Below are 23,317 nucleotides of genomic sequence, written 5' to 3' on the forward strand. Positions count from 1 at the left end.
AGTTTGCCCCTGACCTTAGATCTCTGGGGCCTGCAACCTTTGCATGTCCTTCAGCAACCTTGGGCTCTGCTGGAGGTGAACCATCATCCATGGCTGCCCCTCCATTCTGGAAAAGCTGGGCTGGAGAACATGCCTTGAACTTGGACACCCACGTTGGCTCTTCACGTTTGCAGAGCCAGCTCTGGGATTGGGGGCAGGAGTAGAGAGGAGCATTCACATGCTCTGCGGCAGCTACCGTGTTTCCCCGAAAATAAGACCGGGTCTTACGTTAATTTTTGCTCCCAAAGACGCATTAGGGCTTATGTTCAGGGGATGTCATCCTGAAAAATCATGCTAGGGCTTATTTTTCGGTGAGGTCTTATTTTCAGGGAAACATGGTAGTTTCAAAAAGGAAAGAGTAGGTTAACCTTGGCAATTCTTATTGTGGTCACCAGCCATAGAATTCTCTCCTCCTGCAAGCATGGAGCAGAGTGAGGGACTAGAAGCTTCTCCTTCATACTGGACACGGGTGGCTCGTTCGTGGACTAAAAAGGATGTGTGGGAAAAAAGGTGTGTGGTTAGAGGTGGGCGGGAATTCCCTCCCACAGACTGACCCCCCATTCTGTGCCATATCACATTGTTTTGTCATGATCTGCTTACCTGGGTAACGCCCTCCCACCCGTAAGGGCCTCCATCTTGGCCTGTCTTGTATCTTTAGCATCAAGCACAATGCACAGCACATAGTAGGTGCTGAATATGTGTGTATGTGTGTGTATATGTATGTAGATGCATGTGATATGTGTATATGTGTTGATGCATGTATGTTTGTGTGTGTATAGGTATGTGTATGCATGTGTGTGTGTGTGTATATATATTTAAAATTCCTTGTGACACCCTACAGATTTTTGATCTAATCACATACTTTATACAGCCTAAATTGTGTAGTGAGTAATTTGTTGATTAAAAAGTGAAAGCTAATTAAAACTGTGCTCACAGAACCGTCAATACCCCTCGAAGTGCCGGGCCAGTCGTCCGGTGCTCCAGTAACACAGGCAATGGTCATTCAGGGTCACTGCTTCCTGGTGGTGGAGGCAGCGGTGTGGGGCAAGAGCCCCAAATTGCAAGCTCAGGGTTTTGTCTGAAGTGACAAGAGCCCTTAGCGGGTGCTGAACTGGGCAGATGTGATAAACAGAAGGGCCTTGGCTCCCACGTCAATAGCAGGTGATTTGCATGTTTGTTCTTTTCCTCTGGGTCCTAAGGCTGCCCTGTGATCATGAGTCGCAGGGAGCCATCTGTCCTCTGGGATCATGTGCGCCCCTGGCTCTGGTCCAGTGTTTCTCTTTAGCCACAGGAGCCTTGTAGAGAGACTTGTGAGATTCCATTGGTAGGTTATGGGCAACTGTCATTCTCTTTGCGCTCATATTTCAGCCCAATCAGAAAATCCTTTGTTTTTCCATCTCATTGAGGTACTTGACCTTCTTGCTTTTTACAGAAACAGTTATTTTTTTAAAAAAAATACTTTAAAAGGTAATATAAAGGAAAAAAAATTAAACAAATTGTAATTCTACTATCCTTGCACATCAAAGAACATTTTCTATGTTAATTTCCAAATGTATGCATATATTTTTACGTGCGTCCAATTAGTGGATGTACTGTTGTTATACCTGCTATTTCCACTTAACTGCCGTTTTTATATTGATGCATATATCTATAAAATATATGTAATAGGTAGTATGTATTATTAATATTTTTATATAGGTAATACATATGTGTAATGGATACATTATACACATATATACATATGTTTTATGTGGAGACATATGTATTATATTTATACATAGGCTTTATCAATATTTTCATATTTCTTTTATTATTATTATGATTTTTAAGGAGGGCGCAGCTCACAGTGAACTATGCGGGGATTGAACTGGCAACCTTGGTGTTATTAGCACCACGCTCTAACCAACTGAGCTAACCAGCCACCCAGTACTTTAGTATTTCTAATAGGAGCCTTGTTTAATACCTTCATAATATTCCATTTAATTTGTTAAACCATATATCCATTTTTGGACATTTAAAACTATTTTGGTGAAGAGAGAGGATTGCAACTGGGAAGTCTAAAAATGTATTATTTTGTGGAAGTGCTTATCTCTTAGACCTGAATAAATTTAAGAAAAACTGCCCACTAACAAATGCTCATTACTTAATGTGTCTATTTGCTACCAGAATGGTCTCAGTAATTGGCTTGTGCCCTGCAGGTTCACAGAGATGCAGAGTCGCAGCTGGTTTTGCAGGAGTGGAAAAAGGAGAGGAAAGACATGAGGTAAGAGCAGCCCGTTTTCAATGTAGGGAGTCTGTCACTCTGTCTGCACATGCCCAGCCCACACACCTGCCCCAAACATCCAGGTATGAATGTGACACCGCCAGTGTCCAGAACCACCCATCTGCTGTCAGCGAGTGGTGTGTGACATTTCGTTGAGGCAGCAGTGACCTCCCTCACACCTCCTACCCTTGTCATTTGTCTCTTTTTTTTTAAAATAAAATGACTGTACTCTTATTTCTCTCACCTAAACTCACAGGCGTAACTTATTTTGATTCCACATTCCCTGCCAGACCCTTCCTGTTTTGAAGGAGCTTTTCCTACCCATCCCTACTCCCTGCCTGCTTGACTTTTCCATTTGGGCAGCCGGTGGCCCTGTAGTTGATAATGCCAGCCACCCAGTGTGGCTCCTGGGACAGTACTGGAGATGGGCCCTGAACCACAATGAATTCTTGGGCCTCCTGCAGCCCTGGTGCTTATTTGTAACCTCGTCTGTTTCAAGAATGTGCCTGCACTCAGTATCGTTACGTTTATTGGTGAAGAATGCCCCCTGCTATCAGAAAAGTTTTTCTGGTGTGCCTTTAAGGGAACAGTTGTTCAAAATAGGCCTTGTGGACAGTTGTGCTTCCCTGAGAGGATGGTGGTGTGTGGACCCATTTACACGATTATATCTGCTCTCGTCCTTGGCCTCCCCTGCCCCAGGCACAGCTGTCTCTGAGGTTTGGAGGTCGCGGTCACTGCCTGGGTTCTGGCCTCTGAGCAATGGACAGTCTGGTTGGTGGGGAGCATGGAGAAGGGACAGAGTCCATCCCTCGGGCTGCAGAAGCCGTGGATGTATTGACTCATCCTTCCTCCTCCCTTTCCATGGCTGCCAGTCGCTTATTCTAACTTGATTATCACTCTAACGTTGGTCTAAAAATGTCGGGTAAGAGGGTGATGGGCATATATTATGATTTGACTCTGGGCCTCTCACCCCTGAAGGCTAGACCTGGGTCCTACACTCCAGGGACTGCAAATTGTTAGATAAAGGAACTGTTTCACCCATCAGAGATTTTGGTTTTGAATTTGAGTCTTTAACAACTTCCTATCTCTATGAAATTTTTCAGTAAAATTTTAAACACCATTTATGTCATTCCACCCATGGACCTAATTGAGTTCTTTTAATATTCTACTTTTTGGTTATCACATCTACTGTTACCAATATGACAACAGGTAACTATAATGTTTGTTATATTTGTAACTGATTGATTTATTAATAGTCAAATGGTATTTAGCCATTTTGCTGGAATGTTCTAGCCATCAGAGATGTGCATATCCTGTGTACATGTGATAGAGGTGTTGATTTACCCACATACGCACTTATGCACACCTGCAGGGGCTTAGATTCTGGAGTGGGAAGAACAGCCTTGCAAAATTCTTGTAACCTAGACTTTGAGGAGGCAGTGGGGTGTTTGAAGCCAAGTAATGGATAGTGGAGATTTATTTTCATCTCTATAAAAGAATCTTTAATTTCTCAGACATCAAAGTACTTTAGAGTTTATAATATGCTTTTACTTCTCTTACTAGAGTTTTTACTAAAACTTTATCATAAGGAGGTCTTGGTTCCAATCTGTAGATGAGGGAAGTTTGGGGACTGAGAACATTGTGCATCTCTCTGTACCTTCAGAAGCAGCTCCAGCCTCCTCTGTTTTTGTTCGGGAAATGTGGTGCGCAGATCTAGAGGGGCATACACTCTGGGCTTTACAGTGTTCCGTCCCGCTGGCCTTAGTGGAAATGTGATCAGAGTCATTTGGACGGATGGACGCACAGACTGTTTTCCTGATTAGAATTCGGGGCCACCCTTCTAGGCTAATTGTCCTCTCAAATGAATCCTCTGAAAATGAAAAGGTGATTTTGAATTTAGTGCCTGAAAAGCAGACTTTTTCTGAACGTTGTCTGTTACGCCCTTCTTTTCTTCTTCAGAGAAATGACCAAAAGTTTCTTCAACGCCCAGTTTGGAAGCTTGTTCCGCACAGACCAGAACCCGACCTACTTCCTGAGGCGCCTGTCACGGTTTGCTGACATCTACATGGCGTCTCTGAGCTGCCTCCTGAACTACGATGTCAGCCACACGTTCTACCCCAGGAGGACTCCCCTGCAGCACGAACTTCCCGCGTGGTCTGACGGGATCCCCACCTTCAGACTCCCCCTCCTGCAGGAGGCCCTGGCCAAGTAATCTGGTGCCCACCCGTGGAAAAAGCCAGAAACAGCCAGGCTCTGGATTGGGTGGACATGCTGCCGGTGACTTTGTGTGGATACGAGTGTTGCTTTCAGAAAAGATACAAATGTGCCCTTCGATATTTATTTTGTACCTTATGGAGAAGACTCCCCAGGTTAAGACAGAAGCTAGCAGCCCACCAGCCCCACCTTCCTGCACACGTTGGGCTTAACGGCATGCTTCACATGGAGACTCTGTGATCTGCTTTCCTGTTGTTCGAGGTACTGCAACTAATGTCCGTTTTTTAGGGACAGGTGAGACTTCTTGATGCCATCTCCGTATTCCAGTAGGTGAAGCTTTGAAACTGTTCTTGCCTCCCTCCCGGAATATGTACTGAACATTGATGGGGGACTGCGGGGCACAGTGATGTGCAGCGATAAACTGTCTGCAGAAAGCGGATGGCTTAGTGAGCTCTCCAGGAGCACAACTCGACGTCAGTGAGTAGCAGAGATGACCCCCAAACTGCAGCCGATGCCCCTGCCATTCGGTACTGGGGCTTTGGCGTTCTGGTACATCACTCAAAGAAAAACAGCGTCTCCGGAAAGTCTTAAGTAAGAAAGAACAAGAGAAGGTGAGAGTCCTTCGCCTTGATTGTCCTCAGGGTCCACTTCCTGGGTCCTATCCCAGCTGCGGAAGGACAAATGGGGCCACAAGTGATGGGCAGGTTCACTCTCTTCCCCAGAGGAGGAGAGTCAGGAGAGAAGAGCGTCTGGTTAAGTTTTCAGAACAGACTTTGTACAATAAGACTGTGAGCCACAAGCAGGTCAGAAGAGCCTCAAAAATGCCACCCAAGCATTGGTTTGATGTGCTCATTGGAGGACAGAAAATGAAAAAGGAAAAAAAAAAAGTCCTTGTACTGAAATGCCATGCCGTGACGCTCGCTGGGCTGTGTTGGAATCTTGTTCAAACATAGGCATTACCGTAAACCATCCTTTTCTGGAGGGCGGCAGACGTGTGCAGCCTCGCCCATGGGCGTGGCATTCATCATTGGAGGAGAGAGGGGGCCCTCACCACTTCGCCTGCTCTCACTCTCTCTTCTCCTTCGATTTCTTTCCTGCCATCTTTGTGTGGCTATTTTGGGAGTCGGGGGGTGGTTTTCTTTAGGTGTCTGTGTTACAGGTGGGAGAGGATAAAAAGGGCATTGAAACTGAGAGAAAAAAGGGTTAGAAATGACTTAGCTAACTGAGTATTTCTCGTTTCTTTTCTAAGGATAATTCAAGTGACGTACATTCTTAAACCTAATGGATGGGCAGTCGCAGGAAGGGGGCTTGTGGAGGGTGCTTGCGAATTCAGCATTTTTATTGTAATAAATGTGTCGGAACCAGTTACTGACAAATGCTAGCTTGGCATTCCATACGTGTATAGCATGCTTTGTGATGCCACTTACTGTAATGGGATTTTTACTTGTGATGTTTTCTTGTATTTAACTGTAATACTGAAGGTAACCCTTTAGACCCAATAGACCTAGATAGACCCCTTTTTTACTTCTAAGTTTTATTATAGACACAGAAGTCCGTTCCTTTTTGGAAATGGGGCAGGCCTTTTGTTTACTGTTTGTTAGCTCCCAGGTGTTTTAAGTGTCAGAGTTTACTGGAGACTGGCATTTAAGGGGTGCAGGTGGATGCCCAGAGCTGCTCAGTGTTGGGGTCCTCAAAGGACACACTGGTGCTTTTGGCTTTTAATTCCTGCTTTGGGGTGTTTTGTTTACTCAAGAATGAAATAAAACAATTTTTAAAACCTGCTTTCATGGATATCTAGGCTAGGTGACCCAAGCCTCGGAGGAGAAATACATTTTCTGGGTATGACAATGAATTTTACGATTTATTACCAGTTAAGGTTTTAGTCTCGGCCACTGAACACAGCAGTACTGAGATGCGCCACGTGGCGGCAGTACTGAGATCATGTGGTTGCAGCCCGGCATCTGTCTCCGCGGGGCCCACCGAAAGTGTGCGTGTGGACTGCAGACCCGTGCCCGGGCCAGCAATACGGGTCAGGACAACCATCTGCAGATGAAGGACAGAGGCCTTTTCATCTGCGCTCAGTCAAGATAGATTTTAACTTGTCATTGTCACGACTCAGCTGGGATTTGACACACTACTGGGCTTTGTGTCCTTCCCCTTTTCTTCTCTGGTACGCCCACGGATGTGTGCATGTTGGTGCAAAGGAAGTGGGTCTATTTTCCACCCTTTAAAATAGCAATTTGGAAAGCAAACAGCATAAACTTAGTTTGTACATTTAAAAATACTCTCCATTTTTAAATTTAGCATTGGTTAGACTGATTTTCTAATTATGTGAACAAAAATTCACAGTCCAGGGGCAGTCTGTGCCAGCTGAAGGCAAGGTCCTGGAGGGGACCTGCACCATGGATTCTTCCAGAGTTGCTTTGATAGATGAAACCTGGTTTTTGAGTTATTTTAGGAGTTTGGCTTAGAGCTCCCACTCTTTAGTTTCTTTTTCTGCTATCGCTATTAATGCCACATAACATGAAACACCTGTTACTGATTCAGGCACATGTCTGACTCAATGACTAGTTGCTTTGAGTGCATTGACCCTCTTAATTATGGCAAAGGAGAAACGAAAAGTAATCCTTCCTTCTAGCTAATTTAGCTGTGGGTGAACCAGATAGCTTTTCGTCTCTTCCTCGCAGAGGCCTTTGAAGCAGTCAGGTGTGCTCAGTAGTGGACTGAATCCCACTCTGCAGAGTTCTCTTGCTGCCAAAGGCCCACTGGGGGGCCCTTACCTAAAAGGCTCTAAAACTATGGCCAGAGGCAGAGTCCTTGATTGCCCTATTCACCTACTAGGGAACCTGTGTTTTGCCCTCTTGATTTTCTTTTGGTGTCAATTTTCTTGTTTCCCCCACACCCCTCTCTTATTTGCCTTAGCATTTGGATGCTTGGCTCCAAGTTCAGCTAACTCTAACACCTTAGTAGGTTAAGGAAAGGAAAGGGAGTGAAGTGTCTTTAATGTAGGCGGCAGTCAACGTTTCCTGTAAGGGGCCAGACAGTAAATATTTTCAGCTTTATAGGGCATTTTCTGTTGCCACTACTCTAGGAATGGGCACAGTTCCGTTCCATTACAACTTGATTTACAAAAACAGGCTGCGGCTGGATTTGGCCTTCAGGCCATAGTTCGCAACCCCTGCTGTAGTGAGTTGTGTTGGTGGCGATGGCGAGATTACCTTGCTGAAAACATGCAGATGAGCGACTTCACAGTGGGGGCAGGCCGTAGGAAGAAGTTCTATAGGTGAGTGGCCATATTCCCCTAGGAGCTGCTCTCTGGGCATATTTACTTACATGAACAGTGGTACGATACTGTGTTTCCAGCACATGGCGTAATTGTTATGTGTAATTGAGCTGCCCGGCTTGCACACTAGTTGAATATACCTCTCATCACACTCGTTTGTCACTGTGCTCGTCGTGGGTGATGCGTTTGGCTGCCCAGATAACCAACCCTTCAGAAAACCGAAGGACTTATTCCCCCAACTGCTGGGCGTGCTGCCCGCGTTGGGAGTTTCTGCTGCTGACAAGCCCCCTCACGGATGCCCCCTTTCCTTCTCCCTTTCCCTTCGCTCCCTTCCCATTGCGTAGGTCCTGAGAACACACCCTGTAAACCTGCATGTGGATCTCCGTCTCAGCACATCCGCCGTGCAGGGAACCCACCCCATACCAGCGCTTCTGTACTTTTGTGGCATTGTAGCACCGCAGGCCTGAACGCTTGACTTAGGAAGCCGTTTTCTAATTATTTAGTAGAACGGCAGATTGTGCCAGTGTGATAATCAGGCCCAATAAATGCAAACTGGGTAGATGTGCTACTTCTTCTGAATGTGAATTTGCTCTTTGTTCTAAATGTTGATTTTATGTTATATGATATTGAACTTATTGCCAAATAAAAGTGAATTGTATCATCCAGTTTTTTGTAAGTCATCTGTTTTTGTGTGCTTACGTTAGTGACAGAGCCGTATCAAATTCTAAGGTACCCAAAAAAGAATACCCCCGAGAGAAGGGGCAACAGATCTGGGGTTCATTTCTCACCCCTCTTGTCCCATCACTCCCCGCAGAGCGCACCTGCTTGCTTTCGAGCCCGAAGACTGTGTAATTAAGCCACAGGTGGAAAATTGGTGTGAGCTTCGCCATAGGTAGGCGGCAGGTAACCCACCTGGAATTTCTGTTCTCTCTCAGACAGTTCCCACCATGAGACAAGGAGCTGGGGACCCACAGGTTTGTCTGCCATCTAATTACCCGGAAAGCTGGAAATTGGAAGCAATGTCTTCAGGTAAGAAAATATTGAATAATAATGAATTAGAAGTGAGTGCTATGAAGTCAGATCACTACTGGGTTTTGGATACATTTATAAATATTTTGAAGAGCTTTTTATAAAACCGTGTGCGTGTGTGTTTAAACATCTTAATATCCTTGACCTCTCATCATGCCAAGACCTTAATCTCATTTACATGTTCCACGGGTAGCCTACTGTTTTTCCTTCCAGTCACTTGCCTTTTTGTACCTGTGATGGTGGCCTTGGTGGACCCACTAGCAAATCTGTCCCATCTTCTTTCTGAGGAGCCATTTCCTGGAAATGTGAGATTATTCCTAAGGTGTAGCATCCTAGAGGAGAGGGTAAGCTGTGCCTTTGCTTGAAACTGGGACTTCTTACCTTTCTTGGAGTTGTGAAAAGCTTATAAGACACAGGATTACCAGAACTTTCGACTTGGCTCAGCGAAACCCCCAATAACGTGGAACAAAGCTTTGTGGGCTGTGAGGGCAACAGAGGAGTGTGAGATCTGCTCAACACAGCCTTTCACTTCTCTTCCCAGCAGACATCCCCACACTTGGCCAGGATTCCCTCTCTAGGGACAGTTTGGAATGTGTGGTGGGTGGGTTGGAGGGCACTCAATTGTCACAGTGATAGGGAGGGCACTTCTGGCATTTTGAGGGCAGAGACCTGGTGTCATAGATGTTCTGCATTGCATGGAGAGTCCTGCATATCACCACTGTAAATTCCAGAACATTTTCACCACTCAAAAAAGAAACACCATACTTAGCGATAAGTCCCATTCCCACTCCTTCCCCAGTCTCTAGCAACCGCTAATCTACTTTCTGTCTCTGATTTGCCTATTCTGGACATTTCATATAAATGGAATCACACAGTATGTGGTCTTTTGTGTGTGGCTTCTTTCACTTAGTATATTTTCAAGGTTAAACCATGTTGTTGCATGTATCAGAACTTAGTTCCCTTTAAGGGTGGACTGACATTTCATTATATGGATACACTGTTGATAAGCTGATGGATATTTGGGTTGCTTCCATTTTTGGTTATTATGAATAATGTTGCTGTGAACATGCATATCTGAGTTTGGACATGTTTTTGTTTCTCGCGGGTATATACCTTAGAGAAGTTTCTGGATCATATATGGTAACTCTTCATTTAACTTTTTGAGGAACTGCCAAACTCTTTTCCACAGTGGCTGCACCATTTTGCAGATCCTAACAGCAGTGTGTGAGGGTTCTGGTTTCTCCACATCCTCGCCAGTACTTTTTGATTACAGCCATCCTTTTAGGTGGGAAGTGGCACCTCATTGTGGTTACCATGTCTCCTTAAAATACACAAACAAGTAAACAAAACAGAATTAAGAAATAATTCATAAGGCAGATGTGGGCTAATCGAAAGGGCCCTAATTAGTTCTAATACATGGATTTTGTCTTCAAAGTTTGACCCCTCCTGTGGCGAACTGTATTGTTGTTTCCCAGAACACTGAGTTGGTTCCACTGACTTGACTTCTGTTCCATAAACGTTTATTGAGCACCTTTGATGTGTCAGACAGCGGTGCCAAGTGCTAAGACACAAGATGAAGAAAGCAAGCGCCTGCTTTCAGGAGCTTCCAATCTAATAGGGAAGTAAGACAAGGTCACAGTTACTATCGAGTTGGGTAGAATGTTGACTCTACAGGTACACAGGAAAGATAGCAGAAGGTCAGAGGAGGGAGAAGCCCCCCTGAGTTGGTGGGTGGATTTGACATGGTCTCTCACCCACAGAAACAAGAGTCCCCCAGATTCACCAAGAGATGAGGTACGGCTTGAGTGCTTTATATTTCAAAGTGTTAGAGGACCTTCGGTTCCCGAAGGGCAGCTGGTGCTGAGGATTCACAGTTGATGGCCTTTTATGAGGAGGTTCGGGGGGGCAGAGTGATGGCTGGTGGCAGCTGGTCGGGCCCTCACAGTGCCCCCAGAGGGTCACGACTCTCCAGCTGCTGCTCCTCGGAGTCCTGGAAAAGAGAGGTCTGTGAAACGCAGAGAGGGCCCAGGACTTCGTACTTGTCACACCTTTCCAGGTTGAGCGTTTCCTTTTGACCACTAGTCTGAGGCCTTGATGGGGCTCAGGACACATTACCCCAAAATACGGCATCTTGGCATATTAAATCTTAAGCTGAAGATGGCAGAGGCAGGAAGGTCACTCTGACCTCCTCTCTTCCTCCCCCTTCTTCCCTGAAACAGGTCATAAAACTGCCATATGAAAGGGCCCCTCCTTGTACAGTGAGGAAAGAAGATACTCATCACCAGAGATGAGGAATTGGGTCCAGGAGATCTGTACAAACAAACCTTGTGACACTAACTTTATCTTCCTACTTCTTCACCACTTTCTACCCCTGTGTCTTGTCAATTTTTCACAAATAGTATATTGCTTCTTTGTCTAAAAGTATAAAAACTTTCATCTCTGGCCACTTCTTCAGGTCTTCATTCTTCTTTGATGGTTCCCATAATGATGCAGTAAAATTCATATGCTTTTCTCCTGTGAATCTGTCAGTTTATTTTCAGACCTAGCCAGGGACCCTAAGAGAGTCAAGGAAAACGTTTCCCTCCCCCACAGCCTAAAATAAAATTCTTCCCCAAGTGCCCTGGGAACACACGTGGGTGGGAGCATTCCTTCATGCTGCTGTCTCATGTCTCATGTTGGCAGGCAGGACGGTGTGATGGTTAGGGCTACCGTTCTGATCAGAGCTAAGACAGCAAAGGATTGGGGTGGCTGTAGTCACTGCTGTTTGAAGCATGTGTGCCCTGGACAAATCATTTCAACTCTGCTGTCCTTTCCTCATCTCTAAAGGGTCATAGTAATATTTACTTCACAGGGAGGTGTGAGGATTAAATTAGATACTACCTTAAGGGAGGGGCCACCCCACAAAAGGTGGCTATTCTTATGATTACCAAAAACATCCTTTCAGTTTGAAAATTCATCTTGAACTAAGGATGGCCCTTGAGCTTTGAGAGAGTCAGTCAGAAGCCATATTGCAGAGGCAGCCACCCCAAGCCTTTAGCTGTCTTTAGCTCTGATCAGCACCGAAGCTTTGTTAACGAGCATCATCGATGTGTTCAAGATGTCTGCATTGGCTACAGGTATTCTATAGGTCCCTCCCACCCTTCAGTATAAAAGGCAAGAGAAGATAGCATGTCACTTTTTGGGATGGTACCCTCAGCTCAGGCGTACTGTTACTGGAACATTTTTGCCATCAGGTCTGATGAGACGGTTTTGGGGGAATCCTGCGTCTATGATACTCTTGCCTGCCTCAGGTGACTCTCTCATACACGGTGCTGAGCATGTCCTTCGAAGGGGCCAGAGAGCTGAGAAGGCAAGGAGCGCCTTGAACAGGACAGATAACTTTCTTTCCCTGCTTTTAAAATGAGGTTGATTTCAATGTAATGCTTGCAGAAGTAAAATATTAACAAATGCAATCTAGCTGAACCTACCCTTGCAATGTGGACTAGAAACTTTCACATAGTTTTGATTAGAAAAACAAAATGGGATTTATGATCTGGTTATTTTTCCGTCTATTGCAACTATAGTCCATCTGCTGCCACAGGCACCAAGAACCAGATGGTATTTACATTTGGTTCACCGTGGAAAAATAACATCTGTTGCACCATAGACGCTTAAAGTCGTGCAATAAAATATTTGTGTAATGTTTCAGGACCAACTTACAAAAACCCAACAACCATAATACAGCCTTGGGGGGAGGGGCAGCACATGTCCACACACAAAGTGAGCACAGCAGCTCTCTGGCTCTGGTTACTGTTGCAGGGAGGTTCTAGACCCACATAAGACCAAATACCTGAGTAAGGCCATCAGCTCAGTCTGCTGAGGTACAAAAGGGCGTGCATAGACTGGCTGTCTGTTGTCCTTATCTTTGTATAAAAGGCAGCACTAAGTTTTATCCCTAGCATCTCAGTCCAGAACTGGCAATACACTGGCAGGCAGGGTGTACCTTCCACGTTCAGTGTGAATGGGTCCCCCTGGGTTGAAGTCAGTGGAGGCCCCATCTAAGCTCAAGGACTACCAACTTTAGGAACAAATGAGCCTTTCCTGGAAGATCAGAGCACAGCATGCACCCCTAGATATAAAGGACCTCATCAAAAGAACATAGCTCCAAAAGCAAGAAGCAGCTGACAACAGGCAGAAGCATCTGCGCCAACAATGTAAATGCAACTGTAAAGCATAACTACAGGAAACATACCCTTTTAAGACTTTATGTCTTACTTGGCAGCTGCTACCTCAAATGTTTGCAGCAGAATTTAGCCCATTTCTTCTCCTTACGACATGTCACCTGGTCATGAGGTTGGGGTTGGGCAACAGCTTGTTTCTTCCCTACCTCTAACTGTGGGAAGCTTCTGTCATCCACCCAGAAGAACCCAGGCCTGAACAACCACACGGCTTCACTCTGCTTGCAACACCACACTGGCTTTTAGGCGTGTTGCCCCAAGACCTGTCCTAGAACTGAGCTTTTCTTGATGGGACTCTTTCCAGTGAGATTTGCTGAAAGACATCATTTCCCTGCACCCCATCTGAACCTGTTCTAGATAAAAATGCAAACTCACCATGAAGGGGTCGTAGGAAGGTTCTGGGGGAGCCGAGTTGGCGCTCTCATATATAGGGTTTGAGATGTTCTCAGGCTGCTGCTTGCCAAGAGCTGTGACGTCAATATCCTCTTCTGACTGTTCGGAAAGACAAGCGCCTAAGCTGAGAGCCAGGATGTGCTGGGGGCTGGAGGGGTGCCTCCAAGATGGCAGGGAAAGCAAGCCCCCCACCTCCACCTCGGGAACTATTTATTAACTGTACTTGAGTTGAGATCTGATTTACCCGTAGTAACATGCACCCATCTTAAGTGTTCAGCTCAATGATTTTTTTCCCCCAATGACTTCTTAATATTTCCATCTAGGTGTGACCACCACCCAAATCAGCACAAGGGCATTTCCATCTCCCGGGAAGTACTCTCATTGCCATTGGACCCCCATTACCCAATCCCACCTGGGGTAAGCTGACTTCAATCACCCTGGACTGGTTTTGCCTGCCTTTGAACTTAATGTAAAAGGGCTTGTACAGAGTGTCCATTTGTGCTAAAAATGATGTTTTGAGGTTTGCCCCTGGAGCATACCAAGAGGCAGGTTATTTGCTAGAAGGAAATGAACTGCTGCCTGCGGGCTCTGCACAGTCTTTACCAGGAGTGTCTGGAGGAGGCAGCGGGAGGAGAGGCTGGGCCAGGGAGTAGAAAGCTCCTAAGAGAGGGTGCTTAGCTGCTGTGCCGCTGCTGAGCCTGGTCCCCAGGGTCACCCTACGGTCAGCCAAGACCTGCTGACCTAGCTGTGGGCTCAACAGTTAAAATAGGGTGAAATATTTGAAATTCCAAAACAGTTCAGATGGGCATTATGTTTCGCTTGCTGCAGTGTGCGGCCCCACTGTGCAGGTCCCTGACTCTGTTTCCCACCTTAGAATCAGTCTTGAAGCCCAAGCCAATCATGGTGAGGGCTTGTCTCGTGAATCCTCCAAGGGGAGAGTGCTTTCTGGGCCCTGGTGCATTGGCTTCCAAGCCAGACCCCTGGCACAGAGGCTTGGAGGCCCTGTGCTATTGGCAGCCCATCACCCTCCTCACCAACCCTGTCTCAGGAGGAGGTGCTTGGAGCTGGCACTGCTGCTGCTCTTAGGGGCACAGACCCCACCCAGGAGGCAGGAAGTGTGTGCCAAGCACCCAACTCCTGGGTGAGCGCTCGGAAGCAGCCCAGAAGGAGTCCAGAGCCAAGGGCTGAATTGCAGAGAGGAACCCCATCCCCCTGTTCCCATGTTTCTTGCTCGTACCTCAAAGTGCTGGAAGCCAATTGTTCTGCGGTTTAGTCGAAAGTAAGAATATGCAGCCAAAGCGATAGCTCCAATGACCAGGATGATGGCAAAGACTACCCCTGTCCCCACGCCAGCGTGGGCTGAAGTCTGCACACAGAAAGGGGAGGGGTCGGTCCTTAGAACTGGGGACTTCCCCAAAGAGGTACGCTTTCTGGAGCGCACCCCCTTCTTGCAGGCCTGGGGCTTCTTGGGACATGTTGGAATAAAAATAATGATAAAGCAGTTAACCTGCATCTACTCTTACTACTGCCAGAGTCTGTGCTAAGCCATAGAGTAGCCCAAAGGGATAGGGACAATTATGACTGTTTCCATTTTTAAATGGGGGAACTGAGGCATAGAGACGTTAAGCACTGGCCCCATATCACGAAGCCAGTGTACAGGTGCGCCTTGAAGCCAGTCTGGCTTTGGAGCTTATGCGCGTAACCGCAATGCTGTGGAATTTCCCAGAAGCCAGCTGTGCTCACCCCTCCCTCACATTTTTGGGACAAAGCGAGGATACCAACACCACCAACCAACCATGCAACTCTTCTGCAGCATGTGCCAGGGACGATCCTAGTTATTTTATATTAACTCATAGTGCGCCCAAGAACCCAGGAAGGAAGGCAATATGACCCCCCATTTTGCAGGGAAGAAAAGTGGGGCTCGGAGATGTTCTGGGACTTATCACACAGCCATGAAGTGGAAGACCCAGGATTTCTCACTCCCCTTCCAGTGGTTTCGTCATTGCCCCATTCTGTCTCTCTTAGTCAACAGATATTAATGGTGACAAGTGTTGTGTTGCTAATGCACAGGAATGGGGGTGGGATGAACCAGGCATCCCCAAGGCCAGCTATCATGGATGGGGGAGGCCTGTCCAGTCTCCAGGGAAGGGGGTGAACAGGGCTTCCAGCAACAGTGTACCTCCTGGGGAGCACACATTGGGCTCCTCCTGCTCCCTCTCCAGGAACTCTGGGTACTCACCACTGGGGACGGCGGTGCTTTTAAGGGCCTGGAAATGACATGAATGATCCCATTGGAGGCAAAGATGTCCCACTGCAGAATGGCTCTTCCATCGACAAACCTGGTCTCCTAGGGAAACAAGAAGAAGGCTGACGGAGATCTGTAGTCATGTGGCTCTTCCTCCCGATGGGGCGATGCTTCCATGGCAGGAAGTTGGTTGTTTTGCCCGAGATCTCAGAGTCTGGGTTGCAGGCCTCCCTTCACCGACAGGCAGCATAGGACTCAGCTCACTCTCTGAACAGCCCGGAACACATTAGTTGCCCTTGTGCCAACAACTTGATCTGACTGCAGAGGACCTAAGGGGTTAACGGTCCAGCCCACTTGGCTGATGGATGAGGGTTCAGGAGGAAAATGTTTTATCCAAGATCACCCAGGTAGTAAGTGGCAGACCCCATGCCTCTGGACTCCAGATCCAGTGCTCTGAGCATCACTCCCCACCGTTGGAAAAGGCATTTTTAAGTGATCTAATCCCTTGCTAATCAAAGTGTGATCCACTGGCTTGTGGTGTGGGAAATCACCTAAGAGCTCATTAGAAATGCAGACGCTGAGGCCCCACACTCCACGTGCTGAATTACAGCCTGCATTTTAACAAACCTGCAGGTAATTTAAATGCCTGTTAAAGTTTGAGAAGCACTAAACTACTGGTCTTTAATAACAGAAATATTTTATTAGGTAAAAATTAAAAAGACAATATTTAGCATTTGCTCCATGTCAGGCATTATTTTGCATGCTGCAAGCCTTGAATCACTGAATCCCCACAAGAGCCTATGATTTTGACCTCATGGTGATCATTACCACAACCATGACTTCTAATATCATGACCACCATCATCATCATCAGAACATTACCATCACCATCGCCATTCATATCACCACCACCATCATCATCACCACCACCATTCATATCGTCACTACCACAATCACCATTCTCATTACCATCATTTCCACCACCACCACCACCATCAAAATAGTCACCACCATCACCATCACCATTGATATCACCACCATCATTATCATCAACACCATCACCATCATCATCAAAATAGTCAGCACTGTTACCATTAATATCTTTACCATCACCATTAATATCACTACCATCATCATCACCATCATCGAAAGAGACCATCATCACCGTCATCATGATATCACCACTGTTATCACCATCACTGTTATCCATATTGTCATCACCGCCATCATCATTCTCAATATCATCAACACATCCCCATCACCCCCGTTTTTCAGATGAGGAAATTGGGACACTAAGAAGTTGGATCACTTGTCTAAGTTCCCACAGCGAGCAAGTGGCCAAAGTAGTTTTCATAGTAGGTTCATTTGACTTCAAGAATCACGTGATAACACCTGGGATCGGTTGACAGTGTGACAGAAACAAAGGCGGACAATCAGACAGCTTTAAAGTTGTTTCATTGATAGTTCCTCACTGGTCACCAATGGCTTACTTGCAAAGGGGTAAAGGCAGCCTAACAAGCAGTGTAGTATGCTATGGTTTGCAGCTAATACCATCTCCTAATGGCAGGGTTAGAGTGTATTTTCACATTATAATAGTGGCCATCTATTAAGCACCTACTGTATGCTAGGAGCTTTGCATGTATCATTTCTTTTTCCTAAAAACCCCAGAAGACTTTTCATACCAGCTGGCCCTCGTCCTTGCTGGAGGTGATGAGCAGCTGGCTTCCCAGCCTCGTTTGCAGGATGGTGCCATTGAGAAGGTCATTGTAAAAAGAAATGTTGACATTGGCAAAGTGGTGCTCGATGTCCCGCCCAGACAGCGTCTGAGAGGAAAGGAGAAACAAGAATGGTTTTTAAAGGCCAAGCAATATTTTTTCTTTTTAATGAGTAGGATCACACACACATACATACACACACACACACAGTCATCTTTCATGGCCTTGGCTCTTCTGTTTCCATATGTAGGTCAGGAAAAGTCAAGTTTTTCTGAGGCTTTTGGTTGTCTGGCCCCTGCCTGAGGTTCCCTTTTAGCTACCAAGTGGTATTGAAAGTTATCTTTATGATCTCAGCAGAGCTTCCCAATGGTGTCCTGGGAAGAATGGGCCTAGAGTGATGAACAAGTAGGCAGGGGTGTTGATCCTGTCAGCCTTAGGAGGTGAGGCTGTCAGAGCCTGCAGGTCAACCATCTGTGGGAGGGCTGAATAAACATTGCCGATTCCTCTGTGTGCCATGACGTGACAAAGTTTGGTATGGTGGATTGGTTGCATCAATGGCCCAGGTTCGTCACCCATCCCTGTATCCTTGCCCTTTGCCATGTGACTCTGAGGGCCTCCCACTCTTAACTTTAGGCTCAGCCATTTGACTTACTGGGCCAGTGGCATGTTAGCAAATGTGACCACCAGACCGGGGCTTGAAAAGTGCTGGCAGGACTGGGCTTGCTCTCACCACTTTCTGCCATCGCCGTAAGAACACGCCTTGGCTAGCCTGCTGGAGGCTGAGAGCCCTGAGGAGCAGAGCCCCAGACAGGCCAGCCTAGCTCAGCTGACAGCCAGTCCATCTCAGACATGTGAGCATGCCTGGCCACGACCGGAAGAACTGCCAGCTGACCTGCAGATGTTTGAGCTAAATAAATGTGTAGCCACTGAGTTTTGGGGGGAGTTGTGACACAGCATCGCTGTGGTGGTAGGTAACTGATTCTCTATGAACGTTAGTCTACAGCACAGACACCAGGGACCCGACTCACCTCATTCTCCCCCAGCCCGCTGTTCTGTGGCACAAAGAGGGTGCCGTGAATTGACAAGTCAGTCAGGCGGTTCAGAAATGCCCGGCCTCTGGCCGAGCTGTTGGAGTAGGCCAGCACTTCCTGGGGAGAGGAAGGAAGGGATCAGATGGGCCAGCCCTGGTGTGTAAGGCCTGTGATGGCTGGAGAGGATCACACCTGGAAACATTCCTGACATTAGCTCCACCTCAGGCTGCCACTCATCTGCTGTGTCTTCTGACTGTCCCTTGAGAAAGTTTTAGGAGCACTTTTCTTTTCCTCAGTGAATCCTGAGGTCCTAAGTCACAGCCATATCCTAGACCATTCTCAACATGGCAGCCTGTGCAATTCTTTGAAATGTGAAGTCAAAGCCTGAGTCTCCTCTTGTCAAAACCCTGCAATGGCCCTGGCTTCACTCAGGAAAAGTCAAAATGCTTCAAATGGCCCAGGAGGCCTGAACCACCTGGGCATGGTTGCTCTTCTGACCCCAGGCCCAGCTGTCCTCTCTCTCTCGCTCACTGGGCTCCAGCCACACCAGCTTCCTTGCTGTTTCTCCAACTTGCCTGGCACCCTGCTGCCTTTCACCCGTTGCCTGGTTGTTCCTTCTGCCTGTAGTGTTTTTCCTCCAAATCTGCATGGCTAACTCTCTCTCCTCGGTTGGTTGTCTCAATTGTCACCTTGTCTCTAAGCCCTTCCCTCATCACTTTATGCAAAATGAGAGCCCTGTGGTGCCCCACCCCCTCCCCATTCGACCTCCCAGCTCTGCTTTGTTTCTTCCTTAGGATATATCACCTTCTAGCATTCAATCCTCTTTACTTGTTTATTCTGTTTTTTTTTTCTGTGTCTATTTTGTTCAGTCATAGTATCAAGCACATAGTCAGTTTTCAACAAATACTCACTGAATACATTTTAAGAAATCACACTACCCAGTTCGACTTTATCATTGTGCAGACGGGACCACTAATGCCCAGAGAAACTAATTTGCTGAAGAGTATACAGGTAGTGGGTTTTATTCTGATACTGTTTTTTCCCTGAAATGCTGTCACAGGACAAGCTCCCACATAACAGAAACGTTGGTTTGGGTGTTTTTCTTTAGAATATTAATCCTGATTTCCAGACCAGTTAGATAGATACCTTTGGTCTATGGACAGAGACTCACCATTTTGGGGTCCTTGTTCTCTAACTTCTGCCCTGATCTTGCAAGACCTCTATTTATGCCTAGTCCGTTTTCCTTGGCTGTGTCCTTGACCTTGCTAAGCCTCCGTTGCTTTAGCCACAAGAGGAATAATAGCAGAAGTGACCTTACAAGGTTGCATAAGGATTATTCCTTCTAACAAGTATTTACTAAGCACCTACTATACACCAGCCACAAGGCAGAGACAATCCTTTGCCTTTCAGAGCTTAGAACTGTGGACTAAGTGCAAGGTGCTCTGAAAGGGCTCAGTACGGTACCCAGTGCAAAGTAGATGCTCAAGAAATATTAGCGGTTCTTGTTATTGTTACTATTAGCTCAGTTCTTTGATCAGTCAACGTCAAATCCTTCTCCAACTGGGGTTTTCTCTTCATTGGACATAACTTGTAGAATATCAAAGTGACTTGAAGTGCAGTGCAAAATGCACGTGGGTGCCATGTTGGTGATTTGGCTCAGTGGGTCATCCCCAGGCAGACTTAGCTCACTGTGTCCCTCCCTGTCCATGAAGACAAAAGAGCATCTCATTCCTACAGATCCGACTCTTACACTGCTCTAGATGCAGAGATAATAACACTAGCTAACATCAATATAGCATTTTCCACGTGCTGGCCAGGTTTAAGTGCTTTACAAATATTAACTCATTTGCTTACTACAGTGACCCAATGAAGTCGGTGTTATCGTTATCGCCATAGTACAGATGAGGAACCTGAGGCCCAGGGAGGAAAGGAACTTTAAGGTGAGGCAACAAGCGGCAAACGCAAGCTTTACATTCAGGCAATGTGGTCCAGTGACCATGCTCCTCACCGTGACCGTGAGCCTTTGTCTCCTCTCAAGGACTCACCTCTCTAATCTGCTTTGAGGCAACCCCTCCTTCCCTGAGGTGAAAGCCAGCAGACATGGTACATACCGTCAGGAAGTTTGTGAGTGAGGGGGAGGACATCAGGACCTGCAATAGATTCCCACTGCACAAGAAGCCATCTCCCACGTAGCCCGCCTTGCAGGTACAGTTGACATCTGGAAGGCAGGAACACATGGGGTTGTGCTCCAGTGAGGCAGGGCCCCGGGCTGCCAAGCTCACCCTGGGAGGATGGCTGGCCAGGCTGAGCAGCTGTGTGGCCTGGAATCTGGGGTTAGTTACCTTTCATCCGGTAGCAGAAGACATCCCACATTTCACTCTTGTTGTTTCTTGGTCCATAGTCCACTATCCCAACGATGCCAGAGCCACAGTTCTGGGAGGCGTAGGCTGTAGGATAGGCAACCCGCCCACCGTCCAGCCAGCCTGCTGAGCAGAGGTGGTACTTGGCCTGTAGGGACACATGTGGCCACAGATCAGCTGCCATTTCAGATGTGTTGTGGGTTCCTGGGTTCATGTCTGATTCCCTCATCAGACTGTAAACTCTATGGAGTCTGGGGTTATGGCTAATTTTGCCTATTATACCTCTGAGCCTGGAACATAGTATATGCTCGTTGTTTTCGTTGATTGAACCATTGGATGGATGAAAGTGGCACCCTCTCTTTCTTGTATGTGGCCGAGTATGTCACACTCATTTATCTTCTGCCCCGCTCTTGAGAAAGGATTTGCTATCAGCCATTGACCCCTGGCTGTAAATTCTTCTGCTTATGAGTTGACAAAACTCTAACTGATTATCAACAATATCATCACCACCAGCATCATCACCATAACACTGAGAGCGTATTCTGGGCCAGGTTCTATTGCAAGGGCTTTTCATGTGTCAGCATTTTTCACCCTTACATCAACCCTTTGAGATAGGAACTTAAAAAAACCAAAACCCTATCATATAGTTGAAAAAATTGAGGCAAAGAAGAGTTGAATAACTTGCTCAAAGTCATACAGCCAGCAAGTAGCAGAGCTGAGATTCAAACCCCGGTAGTCTACTCCAGAACTCTTACTCTTAAAACCTGAGTTCCTACTGTGTGCTAGTCTCTGTGCCATACTACCTTTAGTCTTCATATTAACATTCCAAGTAGCACAGAGGTTTCAATGGCTTGATCAAAGCCACCCAACCAGCAAGCAGGAGAGGAGAAATTCACACCCTCCAGGAACCTGGGTTCTGCCATCAAAGCCTTTGTTCCTTAGAAACGTCAGGTCTGGCGATGGAGGTGAAGGAAGAGCTATAAAATCACACTGTGTAGGCAGCCACCTCCTCTACCCCCAGTGGGCAGCCACTAGCTGGTAACTCCAAGGTGCTGGCCTTTCCCAGTGGGCAGAGCTTCTGTTAGAGGCCGAGAGTAGCACTGGCCAGAGCTCCGTTTCCTGCCTGGCTATGGCTGAGAGCCGGGACCATCCCCACTTACCCCTTTCACAGCCCCTCCAGACACAGAGAGTTCCAGCTATTCCAGAGAAACTCGACTGCTTTGTGGGTTCATGGGGATCCTAGACTTGTGGTTACTGATCTCTTTCTGGTTTCCAGTTGTGAGGTGCACTCCCAGTCTGTGCCTCTGTCTTGGCAGCTGAATGTCATGGTTGAGAACAGACTTTTGGAGTCAAGGCCATATTTGACATTGGGCACCATTGCCCTGTCTGTACCTCCAGGGATGTCATAAGGATGGATAGTAATGTCAACAAACTACCCCTCACAGTGCCAGACACATAGTAGACTCGTAATGGATGTGACAAATTATTATATGTGACAAGTTATTATAGCTCCAGGAGCTTTCTGCACTCCCCTCCAAGAAGGCAACAGCCCAAGTCTAAGTCTCCAGACCATCTTAAGAAGATGCTGTAGCTCCTCCCCATTGGACCCTGCATGCATGGTACCCACTAACTGGGGACCCACCTTCTGAGCATAGGAGAGCTGGTTGTAGGTTGCCATAGTTGCAGCTTCGTTGGCACAGGCCTGTTTGGCTTTATCAAAGGTCAGCTTGTACTGGCCCAGTGGGGAACGTAGATGGAATACTCCAACGGTGGTATCTAGGAGGGGAAGAAGAGGAATGGCCCACCTCAGCCTGCCTGGTTGGCAGCGTCCCTTGCAAAGGACTTTCCAAGCGGAAGGCCAACTATGGAGTTTCTGTATGTGGAATCATACATTTGTCCTTTTCTGTCTGGCTTATTTCATGTAGCATAATGTTTTCAAGGTTTATTCATGTACCGTGTATCAGAATTTCACTCCTTTTCAAAGCTGAATAATATTCCTTCGTATGGATATACTACACTTTGTTTATCCATTCATTAGTTGATGGACATTTAGGTGGTTTCCATCTTTTGGCTGTTGTTAATAATGCTGCTGTGAACAAGGGTGTGCAAATATCTGTTCGCATCTCTGCTTTCAATTTTTCTCTATTCTTCTCTCTCATTTCAGTTGCACCATCAATGAGACAAATTGCTGTTTTCCGTCTTATTACTCTCTTTTCCTGGTCTTATACAAATGTCCTTAACTACACTGGGGATTGTCTTACAAGGAGACAATGTTATATATCCCATGCCTCCTCTATCTCCTCTCCAAAAGAAATTTGAGGTGTCTTAGGACTTGATATATGTTATGGACTGAATGTTTGTGTCCCCCCATCTTCATGTATTGAAATCCTAACCCACAATATGATGGTATTAGGAGGTGAGGTCTTTGGGGGGTGATTAGGTCATGAGGATAGCACCCTTATGAATGGGGTTAGTGCTCTTATAAAAGGGACCCCAGAGGACACCCTTGCCTCTTCTGCCATGTGGGGA

General features: G+C 46.6%; 2 protein-coding genes across 2 annotated transcripts in view; one reads left to right on the forward strand and one right to left on the reverse strand.

Moving 5' to 3' along the window:
• Positions 1-8,475, forward strand: part of NT5DC3 (5'-nucleotidase domain containing 3) — a 53,239-nt gene extending 44,764 nt beyond the window's left edge. Inside the window, exons 13-14 of the mRNA XM_081059458.1 lie at positions 2,238-2,302; positions 4,262-8,475. Coding sequence (XP_080915584.1) covers positions 2,238-2,302; positions 4,262-4,514 — 318 coding nt within the window. The 3' untranslated portion in view covers positions 4,515-8,475. The remainder of the gene's footprint in view (positions 1-2,237; positions 2,303-4,261) is intronic.
• A 1,853-nt stretch (positions 8,476-10,328) lies between these two features.
• Positions 10,329-23,317, reverse strand: part of STAB2 (stabilin 2) — a gene marked incomplete at its 5' end in the record, with an annotated part of 132,830 nt that continues 119,841 nt past the window's right edge. The window contains 9 exons of the mRNA XM_081059459.1: positions 10,329-10,818; positions 13,421-13,537; positions 14,676-14,804; positions 15,678-15,785; positions 17,365-17,505; positions 18,426-18,545; positions 20,540-20,646; positions 20,771-20,936; positions 22,431-22,564. Of these exons, the coding sequence (XP_080915585.1) occupies positions 10,768-10,818; positions 13,421-13,537; positions 14,676-14,804; positions 15,678-15,785; positions 17,365-17,505; positions 18,426-18,545; positions 20,540-20,646; positions 20,771-20,936; positions 22,431-22,564 (1,073 nt within the window). The 3' untranslated portion in view covers positions 10,329-10,767. The remainder of the gene's footprint in view (positions 10,819-13,420; positions 13,538-14,675; positions 14,805-15,677; positions 15,786-17,364; positions 17,506-18,425; positions 18,546-20,539; positions 20,647-20,770; positions 20,937-22,430; positions 22,565-23,317) is intronic.

This window comes from Rhinolophus hipposideros (assembly GCF_964194185.1).
Source record: "Rhinolophus hipposideros genome assembly, chromosome: 9".
Taxonomy (NCBI): domain Eukaryota; kingdom Metazoa; phylum Chordata; class Mammalia; order Chiroptera; family Rhinolophidae; genus Rhinolophus; species Rhinolophus hipposideros.